Below are 13,096 nucleotides of genomic sequence, written 5' to 3'. Positions count from 1 at the left end.
CATTCTTTCATGTGTTTATTTCTCATCTTTACATCATCATTGGTGAAACGTTTGTTCATGGTTTTTTTGCCCATTTTCTAATTGGGTTTAGTTTTTTTTACTGTTTAGTTTTGAGATTTCCTTATATATTCTAGATACTACTGCTTTGTCATAAAAGTGGTTTGCAGATATTTTCTCCCAGTCTATGGTTTTTCATCCTCTTGAAATGGTCTTTTGCAGAACAGTGTTTTTAATTTTGATGAGATCTGATATGTAGATCTTTCCTTTTACGGATTGTGCTTGCAAGTCTAAGAACTTGTCGCTTTGGTGCTAGATCCAAAATATTTTCTTCTATATTTTTAAATTCTATAGTTTTATGTTTTACATTGAAGTTCATGTTTCATTTTGAGGTTTTAACATTTTTTTTTATTTGTGTAGTTTTATGTTTTACATTGAAGTTCATGTTTCATTTTGAGGTTTTAACATTGTTTTTTTTTTTTTTAATTTGTGTATTTCTGGTTGTTTCAGCACAGTCAGTTGGGCATATTTGGGTGGATCTGTTTCTGGGTTCTCTGTTCTCTTCCATTGACGTTTGTGTCTGTTCCTTCACCAGTACCACACTATATCAAATACTGTACCCATGTGGTAAGCCTTGATATCAGGTAGAGTGATTCCTTTCACTTGTTTCTTCTTTGTCAAGGTAGTTCTGGCTATTCTAGGACCTATGCCTCTCTCTTTTTTTTTTTTTTCTTGAGACAGGGTATCACTTTGTCACCCAGGCTGGAGTACAGTGGCGTGATCTCAGCTTACTGCACCCTCTGCCTCCCTGGCTCAAGTGATTCTTGTGCCTCAGCTACCCGAGTAGCTGGGATTACGGGCACATGCCGTGACGCCCTGCTCATTTTTTGTGTGTTTTTAGTAGAGATGGGGTTTTGCTATGTTGGCCAGGCTGGTCTCGAACTCCTGACCTCAGGTGATTTGCTTGCCTCAGCCTCCCAGAGTGCTGGGATTACAGGCATGAGCCAGTGCATCTGACTTGTATAAATGTTAAAATAAGTCATTTATCTACAAAATACCTTGCTGGGATTTTGATAGGAATTACATTAAACCTGTGGATCAGTTTGGGGAGAATTGGCACCTTTACTATGTTGAGTTTTCTAGTTTACACACCTTACATACCATTTTATTTTACTTTAGTTGATTGAACAGATATATTTTGGATGCTGCTTGTGGGTTAGGAACTATGTTTGAAAAGAGATAGCAGTTGATGGAGAATGTAGATTTTGTGATGAAAAAGTAATCTCTAAGCCTTAGACATGAACAGAGGAAGGTGAGTGCCAACACAGAAGAGAGGAAACAGTTGCCTTTGGGAGTGGGAGTGAATACTTCATAAAGGAGTTGAAATGTTTAGCTTGGTCTTCGATAAACAGGCATTTTTCAAATGAAAATGGGGAAAAACATTCTAGTCCTAATTCTAACCTACATTTCCAACCTCATGTTCTTAAATTTTGCTCAACAAGATTACTCTGATATTCTAGATTTGTCTTTTTACTTTTACAGTTCTGTGTTTCTGTTCTTTTGCCTCTGAGGAAAAACTCCTTCCCTCCTCACTTGTGTGAACTGGAATTAAATTCATTCATTAAGATCCAGATAAAGTTAGGTTTTGTCTCCTTCCCTGGCTAAGCTAGTCCATAGTAGTAGTATTTTATATAGAGATATATAGTCCATAGCATTATTGCTAGAAACATTTATTTTGACACCTGGTTTGTGTCTTGTGTTGTTAGGTCTTAATTCTATATTAAGTTCTCTGGCGTTAGGAAGCCTGTTTTATGTGTAGTGATCCCTTGCCCAACATGGAGTAGAGATAACACCTCAGGGCCTTAAATTTGCTGTTCCTTCTGCTTCCTCAGGTCTTCATCATTCACATCTGTGCTCAAATGTTACCTTTTTACCAGACCGTCCCTGACTTCGCCTATCTAAAACAGGCGTACTTTGCCCTCCAGTCGCTCTCTAACCCTTTAACTACTTCATTGCATTTATTTGCACCTAAAGTGGTATTACTTGCATGACTGGCTTTTGTCTCCTCAGTGGAATACAAGAGCTATCACGGGGCACAGACTTGAGTCTTGTTCATTGCGGTATCTCCAGCACCTACCTTGCCTGGCACATTGTAGATGCTCAATAAACATTAGTTGAATGAATAAATAAATAACAGGTTTTGTATTTGTACATCAGAATGTTAAAATATTTTCACTCATGCTAAGTCCACTCAGTCTTAAGGAATGGGCCACATTTGAGGACTGAATTGTAATCTCTGGGAGGTAAGCTCTGGGCATGTTTATTTTTGTGAAAGCTGCCTAGGGGAGTCAGTGCTTCAGACCTCGTGGACAGTGGTTGCACTCTAGTGGTATGAGATTGGGACAGTTCATATGGAAAGAGGTGTTCGGGTTATCTTCTGCTTCCTTTAGTACGTGGGTAAAAGACCAGGTCTGTTGATTTTGGCACTGCTGAAGTTTGTGAAAAAGCAGATGGGGCAGGTGGCGGGGCAGACAAGTACTTTAGCACAATTCACAAATGAAACAAGGGAATATGCAAGTGTAACAGACTTACATTTCAAGTGATAGGGATTTGTTTGAAAGCTGACAGCTTACATTGATGTTTTCTAAACATACAAATGTGGTGATTTAGGAGAGGATTCTCTTTATTGTTGACAAGTCTAAATTTTTGGAAATAAATGCCTCCCAGATATTATTTTGTATGGATATATCTCTCTCCTTCCATTTCCTGTAAGACTCTGATCCTGTAGATCAGAGGTGGAGGAATTGAACCTCTGACATAGGAGAAGACTTACTGTATTAATTTTTGCCACCTCCTGTAATTTTGCTAGTACCTGATGTGAAATTTGCACCTAGTTGGTACTCAAAGATTTGTTCCCTAAGCATTTGAAACTTTTCTTCGGTTTTTGTTTGGCTGAGTGCATCTGTGGCTTCTAGTTGATTGTGGTCTTTGTTGGAAGTCTGAGGTAGTTAGGGGAGAGAAGAGTCAAGAGAGTAAGTATCACTGCTGCGGAAACTGGGGGACAGGAGTCCAAAGACAGACGCGTGTGCACAGTAAGTTTTCTCTGTTTCCTCATCAATAAGTTATCTTTTCCAATTTATAAGATTGTGAAACTCAGATGAAGTGATGATGGTCTTGCTATGGTAGGACCACAGGAGGTATAAGCAGCCATTCACCTCACTTTTTTCGGTGATTTTTATAGCACAGCCAACAGTTAAGTTCTTTGGATATGCAGGGTGAAATGGTGCTTGTAGTAAATGTTTTCTCAGTAGAAATCTAGCTAGGAAAGCTTTTGTGCAAGATTTTAAATTTTTGTTTATAGAATTTGTTTTAACCAGATGAGCAACAGTTTCTATAAGCTGGACCTACAGACATGAAAGTGGTCTTCATATGACTGTTTTGATGTTAGGTGGTGGCATTTGCTGTTGTGACATTTTACTTGTAGAGCTTTAGGCCTAAATGTCGGCCAAATTGTGGTCCTTGTATATGGCTTTTACTTTTACTGTGCTTTCAATTGTCTGTCCCTATGTCTGGTTTTAGTTAAACCTCAAATTTAGTTGCATATAGAATGTTCTGCAAAATGAAACTAATAGTAGGAGTATTGTGGAATTTTATTTATTTATTTATTTAAGATAAGCTCTGTCACCCAGGCTGGAGTGCAGTGGACTGATCATAGCTCACTGCAGCCCCAAACTCCTGAGCGCAAGGGATCTTCCTGTCTCAGCCTCCTGAGTAGCTGAGACTAGAGGTGTGTGTCACTACACCTGGCTAATTTTTGGATTTTTTTTTGTTTTTTGAGATGGAGTTTCACTCTTGTTGCCCAGGCTGGAGTGCAATGGTGCAATCTTGGCTCACTGCAACCTCTGCCACCCAGGTTCCAGTGATTCTCCTGCCTCAGCCTCCCAAGTAGCTGGAGTTACAGGCACATGCCACCACATCCAGATAATTTTGTATTTTTAGTAGTGACGGGGTTTCTCCATGTTTGTCAAACTTGATCTTGAACTCCTGACCTCAGAGGATCCACCTGCCTTGGCCTCCCAAAGTGTTGGGATTACGGGCATGAGCCACCGTGCCCAGCCTGTTTTGTTTGGTTTTTGTTTTTGTTGTTTTGTGGATTTTTTTTTTTTTTAAGTCGGGATATTGCTGTGTTGCCTAGGTGGTCTCAAACTCATGGCCTCAAATGATCCTCCTGCCTCAGCCTCCCAAATCTTTCAGATTACAAGCATGAACCAGGAGATGAGGTTACAGTGAGCTATGATAGAGCCATTGCAGTCTAGCCTGGGTGACAGAGCCAGACCCTGTCTCTAAATAAAAAATAAAAATGGAAAGAACAATGAAGAGAAAAGCACTCACTCTAACATTTCAAAACAGTGACATCAATTGTAAAAATTTGGAGGATAGAATTTCTCTGAATCTAGTTTTGTTTTGTTTCGATTTTTTTTGTTGTTGTTTTTTTGAGACAGAGCCTTGCTCTGTCACCCACGCTGGAGTGAAGTGGCGTGATCTTGTCTCACTACAACCTCCGCTTCCCGGGTTCAAGGGATTCTCCTGCCTCAGCCTCCCAAGTAGCTGGGACTACAGGTGCATGCCACCATGCCCAGCTAATTTTTGTATTTTTAATCGAGATGGGGTTTCACCATGTTGGCCAGGATGGTCTCGATATCTTGATCTCGTGATCTGCCGCCTCGGCCTCACAGAGTGCTGGGATTACAGGTGTGAGCCACCGTACCTGGCCACATAACTTTTACTATGTGCAAGATACTTTTCTCAGTAATTTATAATTTTTAGCTCTTAATTCCTACAGAAGTCCTTTGAGACACTATTATTATCCCCAATTTACATGTGAGGAAACTGAGGTTCTGAGAAGTTAAATAACTTGCCTGAAATCCACATAACTAGCAAGTGATGGAGCCAGGATTTGACCTTAGTCATTCCCGCGTTGGAGTCTGTGCTCTTAATACATTGTACGGCCTCTCTGATTTGTGAGTGAGTGAATAAGTGTTTTGAGATTTTAAGTATTGGTACCACTTGTACTCCACTTTTGCTGGAGGATGGATTCTAGGCAGGAGTCTGATGCATTGAGGATGTTAATGAATTGAGCAAATACTCACTGAGCACCTGCTTTGTGTCAGGGGTATGAAAGTGCTTGACAGACAAGGTTCCTGCCTTCAAAGAGCATATGTTTCAGGGGGAATCTCACAGTAAACAAGTGAAAACAGACGTGGTAATTTCAGATTATCAGTGCTACGGAGAAAGTTAACTGTTACAGTACATTGCAGGGATGGGTTCTGTGGGCAGTGTGTCACACAGGGTTCAATGTCATAGCCTTCATGGTTGGATATTATCTCCCCATTTTTTTTTCTTTTTTCCATTTATTTCTTTTCTTTTCTTTTCTTTCTTTTTTTTTTTTTTTTTTTAAAAGACTGGCTCTGGCTCTGTCACCCAGGCTGGAGTGCAGTGGTGCAAGCTCAGCTTACTGCAAACTCTGCCTCTCTGGCTCAAAGTATCTACCTCAGACTCCCTAGTAGCACACACCACCACACCTGGTTAATTTTTTTCCATATTTTGTAGAGACAGGGTCTCACTTTGTTGCCCAGGCTGGTCTTGAATTCCTGAGCTCAAGCAGTCTGCCCGCCTTGGCCTCCCAAAGTGCTGGGATTACAGGTATGAGCCACTGTGCTTGACTCCCAATTTTTTTTTCTAATTCACCCATCTGCTGAATTAAAGGAGAGTGTTAAATACAAAAATGAATTTATTATGCAAATCTGCAGTTATAGTGTATGTTCCTTTGGACTTGTAATAAGGAAGTATGTTCTAGTATTGAAGAAATAGAACCAGAGAGAAATACTGCTCTAAAAATTAAAAAAAAAAAAAAACCAAAAAAAAACACCAAAATAGGGTAGCTTCCAGCTATCGTACACGCCAAGAGTTAGCATGCCAGGCTGTTGGGCCTGACAAAGTGGTCCCTGGCTGCTGTCCATAGTGCACTATTGGCAGGTCTGTTTTTGTTGAAGCTTCGGGTCACCGTGTGCCAGCCTATGTATGTTGTCTTCTGTCTTTTTTTTTTTTTTTTTTTTGTAGAATCTAGGGCAGGATCCTGAGGTCATATACATTACTCGAAAGGGAGTTCTAGTGTGATCGTAGTTTATAATAACAGCAGTTTTCATATTGAGTGCCTTCTACGTGCCAGACTCATTTCATGGTAACAGCTTTGTTTATGGAGAAAGAGGAGAAAGCCTAAAGAGGTTAAACAACTTCTCCAAAGTCACACAACTCAGGAGTGTGAAAACTAAGATTAAACTCAGTTCAGTCTTATTCCATAGTTTATATGATCTTACCTTTTAACTAGATTGGTTTTCATGCTTCACTTCACACTGAAGAATATGTAAGAGCTTTCAAAAGTGAACTTCAAAGAGCCCTCTTCGCTTCATCCAGTAGAAGGGCAATGTATTTTCCAGTTCCAAATTTCTGGAGTAATTAGTTTTCAAAGAGCAGCTGGTAGAGGGGGGAGTACTTGATGAGTATGTATATGGAAAGTTAATGTGCTCTTGACATGTCTTTTTATTTGGTAAAGGACAGCCATTTTCTCTTTAAGTCATTAAATAGAATTAGTTTAGGAAAGTTACAGATTAACTTGCAAATTAATTTTTTAGATTTCTGTGACTTCACTGGATTTGGTGCCCATATTAATGCGTTATAATATAGCCTTTAATTTGATATTTCTCACTGTTACTTTATAAGATCAGCCAGGGTCTTTAATATTAGAGAAAGAAACTGAACTGTAGACTCCTGACTGGCTAGCTGTTTAATTTCCACTGTTTTACTTTAAATCACTCTGATGCTATAGTTCAGTTTTTAACTTAACCTTAACCCTGAAAACTTCCATTATTAATTTTGAATTCATTTTGTTTAAAAGGATGCTTTTAAATCTCTTTGTATGACACTGCCCAGTTTGGTAGCTACTAGTAACATGCGTTAAGCGCTTGAAATACAGCTATTCTAAATTGAGATGTGTTGTAAATGTAAAATATGCACTGGATTCCAGAGATTTAAGAAGAAAACAGGATGTAAAAATCTCACATTTTTTCTGTTGATTACATGTTGAAATAATATTTTGGATATATTGGGTTAAATAAAGTTAATTTCACCTCTTCACTGTAATGAGGTTACTAGAAAATTTTTATGTGGCTTGCATTATATTTTCTGCTGAATAGTGCTAATATTTGTAATCAGTAATGTCAAATTATGTGCTGTAAAATTTAGACAAACCTAGTATGTCTGTATGTGCTGTTTTTTATCTTCTAGAAACTAAAGCTCACCTAATTATTGTCATAATGAAAATGTTTATTTAAATACTTGGACCTATATTGCTTGGGATTAAGCTTGGGATAAGCCACATGTGGAAACTCCTGGGTGCAGCTGTTGTTAGGGGAGGTGTGAGAGCATTCGTTAGGATGATAGGTGAAAGGAAGAGAACAGTGATGATTAATGTGATGCTAGTAATGCAGGTCATAATATGACTTTAGTGAATCAGACATTGCTTTTTAGGGGGAAGCGTAAGTCACATTGCTTCTTTAAGATATTTTCTTAAAATATTTCCAGTATTTAAGACATTTAAGATATTTTCTGTAGTTTTATTAAGAATAAATCATTTGAAACAAAATTGAAGAAAAAAATGGTGTTTCTTGGTTTGCAATCCTTTTTGTGTTGCTGGACTTTATTTTTTGGACTTTATGAAATTTCATATTAGGGAACTGGATAATATTTACTATTCGATTAAGTTTTAAGATATTTTCTTAAATAAAAATAAAAATCATAAAGCTTTCTAGAAGTAAAATCTACTAATAAGCCCTACAGTAAGTCTCCTTTATAGTAAGTGTGAGTAAGTATTATTTATCTGACTCCTCTCGTATAGTCTGGAGGAGCTGAAGGATTAGTCTTTATAAAATGATTCATAAATGGGTTTATAGTTAATTTTTATAAACAATATCAAGGTCATATGCTAAGTAACGTCAAAAATGTAAAAATATTTGTTCTGTTATTAGTATTTGATTCATTACTTGAGGTCCCTATTTGCTCTGCTAGGCACTTGTTAGATGTTTTTGTATTAGTTGGCTGTGTGGCAGCTAGGGAAGGAGGATGTACTAAAGCAACATAGCTTCCTCACTTTGTAATTTACCTCCCAGCTTTGTTTACCTGGCAGCACAGCCAAGGAGAAGGTGAACCAATGACATTCTTAAAGTTGACCTATTTGAGGAGTTATTCACTAGGGTTCTACTTTCTTGCAGGTAAGACTCTTAATATATTTTAATATAAATTTTGCAGATCCTTCTGCTGAGGAATTGAGAAAACTAATGATGTTGCATGGAGGTCAATACCATGTATATTATTCCAGATCTAAAACAACACATATTATTGCCACAAATCTTCCCACTGCTAAAATTAAAGAATTAAAGGGGGAAAAAGTAATTCGACCAGAATGGATTGTGGAAAGGTAAGTTTAATTTTTTATTAAATTTAATTAATCAGTTTTTAAAATTGGAACACTATTTATTTATTTATTTTTTATTTTTTTTGAGACAGGGTCTCGCTTTGTTGCCCACGCTAGAGTGCAGTGGTGTAATCACTGCTCACTGCAGCCTCCACCTCCCAGGCTCAAGCAACCCTTCCACTTCAGCCTCCTGAGTAGCTGCGACTACAGGCATATGCCACTACACCTAGCTGATTTTTTGTATTTTTTGTAGAGATGGGTTTCACTGTGTTGCCCAGATTGGTCTCAAACTCAAGCAGTCCTCCAGCCTTGGCCTCCCAAAGTGCTGAGACTACAACCACTGTGCCTGGCCTTTTTATTTCTTTTATAAGTGTGTAATGTATTGCCTCCTAATTGACAGGGTGAAAAATAATGTCTTAACACTACCCTTTAACCTCATGTTGATAATACTATAGCCTAGGATTTGGCATCCTAATAAAAGTAGCATGTTAATGTTTTTGCCAGGAGTTAGGGGTGATGACTCAGGAAAGTGTCAGGAAGCAGTTATTGGAGAAGGTGGATCAAGCATGTTATTCAACAAATATATGTGCACCTCCTACAGACTAGGCGGTGTTCTGTGTTCTCGGGAAATAACAGTGAACAAAGCAAAGATCCCTTCACTACCTCATGGAGTTTATATTCTGCTGGGAGAGAAAGAATGAGTAACGTATGAGTAAATTATACCATGTTGCCTATTATATGGGTTTTTAGCATATTAATTCATCGAGATAATGTGGACCTAGAATGCTAGGAGTAGGGGAAAGGAGGGAGTACAGTTCGCAGTATTATTTACTGTTTTTTAATGATTATATTGTGGTTTCTCTGCTGTTGGTTTGGAAATGATAATTGTAAATCAGTGGTGGCCATTCATACTGACTTCCTAAGTTTAAATATGTTATCTGAAACCTTGGGGATGAGCCAAAACTTAAGTGGTTTATATTTTTAAATGACATGAGGTATACAATACATATGAGCAGTTGCTGATTTATAAAGATAGAATTAAAATATTAAAATAGTAATTTTATGTATGGATAGTTTATAATCAGTATATGAGAAATTGCTTATCTTTTTAAGTCAGTTGCTGAATTTTTTTTCTGGTTCTTGCTTTTACTAATTATAACACCCTCCATTAACTGTTCCACAAGTTATATATTAACTCAGTTCTTTTGTATAGTGTATTTAGCTGCATAAATTCACGGAGAAGCAACACGGTGGAAAAGGCTGCACCTGGGCTCTGGAGACATACTTGGCTTCACATCAAACTCGGCAGTCCAGTATCCATGTAACCTGGTATAATTTTAGAAACTTTATGCTTGGCCGGTGTGGTGGCTCACGCCTGTAATCCCAGCACTTTGGGAGGCCGACGTGGGCGGAGACCAGCGTGGCCAACATGGTGAAACCCCGTCTGTACTAAAAATACAATTAGTTGGGGGGTGGTGGCTTACGCCTGTAATCCCAGTTACTTGGGAGGCTGAGGCAGGAAAATCACTTGAACCCAGGAGATGGGAGGCTCCAGTGAGCTGAGATGGCACCACTGCACCAGCCTGGGTGACAGAGAAAGACTCCGTCTCAGGAAAAAGGAAAAAAAAAAAACTTTATGCAGTCACTCAGAACCTTGTTTCCTCATTTGTGAAAGAAGGCTAATATCTACCTGCTGTGGTTATGTGAGAGATAAAAATTGTTTGTGTGTACAGCCTGGCCCGCCTGGCGTGTTGTAGAGGTGTAATATATGAGAAGCTCCTGTTACTGTTTTATTTTTATTCTGTAACATTAACAATTAGAAAATTCCAAAAATTCAAAAGTACATTACTACCTCTAGAAAATCAAATATATTGGCTGGGCGCAGTGGCTCACACCTTTAATCCCAGCACTTTGGGAGGCCAATGCAGGTGGATCATGAGGTCAAGAGATCGAGACCATCCTGGCCAACATGGTGAAACCCTATGTCTATTAAAAATACAAAATTAGCTGGGCGTGGTGGCGCGCACCTGTAGTCCCAGCTGCTTGGGAGGCTGAGGCAGAATTGCTTGAACCTGGGAGGTGGAGGTTGCAGTGAGCCAAAGGTTACAATGAGCCAAGATTATGTCACTGCACTCCAGCCTGGCGACAGAGCAAGACTCTGTCTCAAAACAAACAAACAAACAAACAAAAAAGTCAAATATATTTGACATATTAAGGATTTTTTAAACTTTGAGGGATAAAGTTAAAGGCTCATCCCTGTAACATCCCACTGATTCCTTCCTTTACACTGTGATCTCATGATCTAGCCACTGTCTATCAGTGATATAGTATTGATTAAAATGGCTTTTAGGGATGTGTCTCTTCAGAGGACTTGTTCTCAGTATTTGAAGTTGGATCACTCAGAGTTGAGCTGTGTTGTCACTAGAGCTAGAGTTTTTATCTGGGAGCAATAGTTAGGCTTTGGAGGGAATGGGGGATTTCTATGAGCAGGAGGAGCGTCGAGGGGAAAGGGCTGTTGCTGGGGAGTTTTGATTTATGTAGAAAATGGTGTTTTCCGGCCGGGTGCGGTAGCTCACACCTGTAATCCCACCACTTTGGGAGGCCGAGGTGGGTGGATCACAAGGTCAGGAGTTCAAGACCAGCCTGGCCAATATGGTGAAAGCCTGTCTCTACTAAAAATACAAAAATTAGCCAGGTGTGGTGGCAAGCACCTGTAATCCCATCTACTCAGGAGGCTGAGGCAGGAGAATTGCTTGAACCTGGGAGGTGGAGGTTGCAGTGAGCCGAGATCACACCACTACACTCCAGCCTGGGTGACAGAGCGAGACTCCATCTCAAAAAAAAAAAAGAAAAGAAAATGCTGTTTTCCATTACAGTTGAGTTTTTTGCACGTTTTCTTTTTGCCAAATGCAGCTAGGGAGATAATAAGATAGAAAAAGCAACTTCGATAATACATTTTAAAATTCACTTTAATGGATTTTATCTTAGTGTGGACTGAGACTGAATCATTTGTCTTTAAGAGTGACTTTGGACAGCGTGATTATATATCCTATTGGCCTCATTTTGTATTTGAGGAGACAGGGCCAGTAGGGTTCACTGACTTGCCCAAGAACAGAGTACGTTTTAGAGTCCGGGTGTTCTGAATCCTGTTTGTGTCCTCCTTTACCATTAGATTCAGCTTGTTATAGATGGCCCATGGGGAAATGGATCAGTGTTGGCATATGTCTCATATGTCTTAAATGCCAGGAGTCCATTATGTGATTGTAACATGGAATCCTTTTGGTTAAATCATGGCACTGTTTTTATTCACACTCTAATCCCTGGTTGATCTCTTCTTAGCTGTGCTTTAATGAGATTTTATTATACTTAAAAATCTTAACATGTATTAGCTATTTAATAAATGATACATACTATTCTGAATAATTAGTTTTTGTTTTTATTCGAGCAGTTTGAAAAGAAACTGCCACTTGTAAGTACGTGGGGTGTTGCTTTCATTTCAGTTCCCTGAGGTCTGTATGTCAGTAGAACTGAGTTAATGTAGGCATAATCATTGCATTATAGGGCCCTGACTTTGAAGAGGCAAGGGAGTCCTTTAATGAGGAGCCTGTGTACGTTGAAGTCTGAAATTATTTTACTAAACCCTTTGTTTTGTAAATCTCAAACTCATACATAGTGTATTGAAAGTAATGGTTTTAAAAATTTTTGTCACAGTCTTTGTCTTGAGATAATTTTACATTGAAATTTGGAATGTGGAATAGATGAGAAGCTGCTATGACATACCCCACTGGCCCATCAAGCTTGAGGAGTGTCATGGAGCGTAATTTAAAAATATTGTCCTAAGTTACTACAGATTGTTCTTGTTTTTGTTGTTCTTGATTTTGTGTTGATCCTTGTAGATTGAGAACCTCGTAGCTTGGCCTTTTTATATTTGTATATCCTGTGATTAGATGGTCATGTAGATCTGTTGGGAGTTGCGACAGAGTGATAATTTATTGTTCCAGTTCATGCCAACTCAATGGGATCTACTAGTAGAACTTTCAGTTTATCTTTTCTTTCTAAATTCCCAAACCATTTACATTTGTCATGTGCTTACATATGAGCCAAAACTTTGGTTTCTAATTACATTCAGTGTAAATATTAGAGTGCTTATTCAACTCATTTAAATAAAAATTGATTGCAATTTTATTTCTCATTAGTTTTTTTGCCATTCCTTGTGTTTTATTTTGTTCTGCCTGAACACAGAGGCTATAGAACAAAGCAAGAGTAAGACTTCACAAAATAGGTGAATATTTCACTTGCTATGACTATGTTTTGATTCGTTGTATAGAATGTAAACTCATATATATATATATATATCAGAGTCTAGTTTCAATGTACATGAAAAAAGTGTATAAGGAAATCGTGTAGTATTATCTTTTGGATAAAGATGGTTTTTTTATTATCCCCTCCTTTTGGTTTTGAAAGAATAGTAGAAAATGTCAGCACAGTTTCTTTGCACTTAGGACAAGAGGGGAAATTAGTAAATGTGAGAAATTAATCACAGAGAGATTTTTAAAAAGGTCTTATACA

At 38.4% G+C, this 13,096-nt stretch overlaps 1 protein-coding gene across 50 annotated transcripts in view; it reads left to right on the top strand.

Annotated features, from left to right (window-relative positions):
• The window catches only part of REV1 (REV1 DNA directed polymerase), an 88,831-nt gene that overhangs the window by 31,863 nt on the left and 43,872 nt on the right, over positions 1-13,096 (top strand). For 42 of the 50 annotated variants that reach the window (XR_012421946.1, XR_012421943.1, XR_012421941.1 and 39 more), the window contains one exon: positions 8,362-8,530. The exons of 6 other annotated variants lie outside the window; for them this stretch is intronic. Coding sequence is in view for 25 of the 44 variants with exons in the window: in XM_074011078.1 (XP_073867179.1) it covers positions 8,362-8,530 (169 nt within the window). In the remaining 19 variants the exon portion in view is untranslated. Of the gene's footprint in view, positions 1-8,361; positions 8,531-13,096 lie in introns of those variants that run through there. 2 more of the 50 variants (XM_074011088.1, XM_074011087.1) reach the window with 1 other exon arrangement.

Source organism: Macaca fascicularis, chromosome 13 (assembly GCF_037993035.2).
Source record: "Macaca fascicularis isolate 582-1 chromosome 13, T2T-MFA8v1.1".
Lineage (NCBI taxonomy): Eukaryota > Metazoa > Chordata > Mammalia > Primates > Cercopithecidae > Macaca > Macaca fascicularis.
This window is presented reverse-complemented; position numbering and strand designations above follow the sequence as displayed.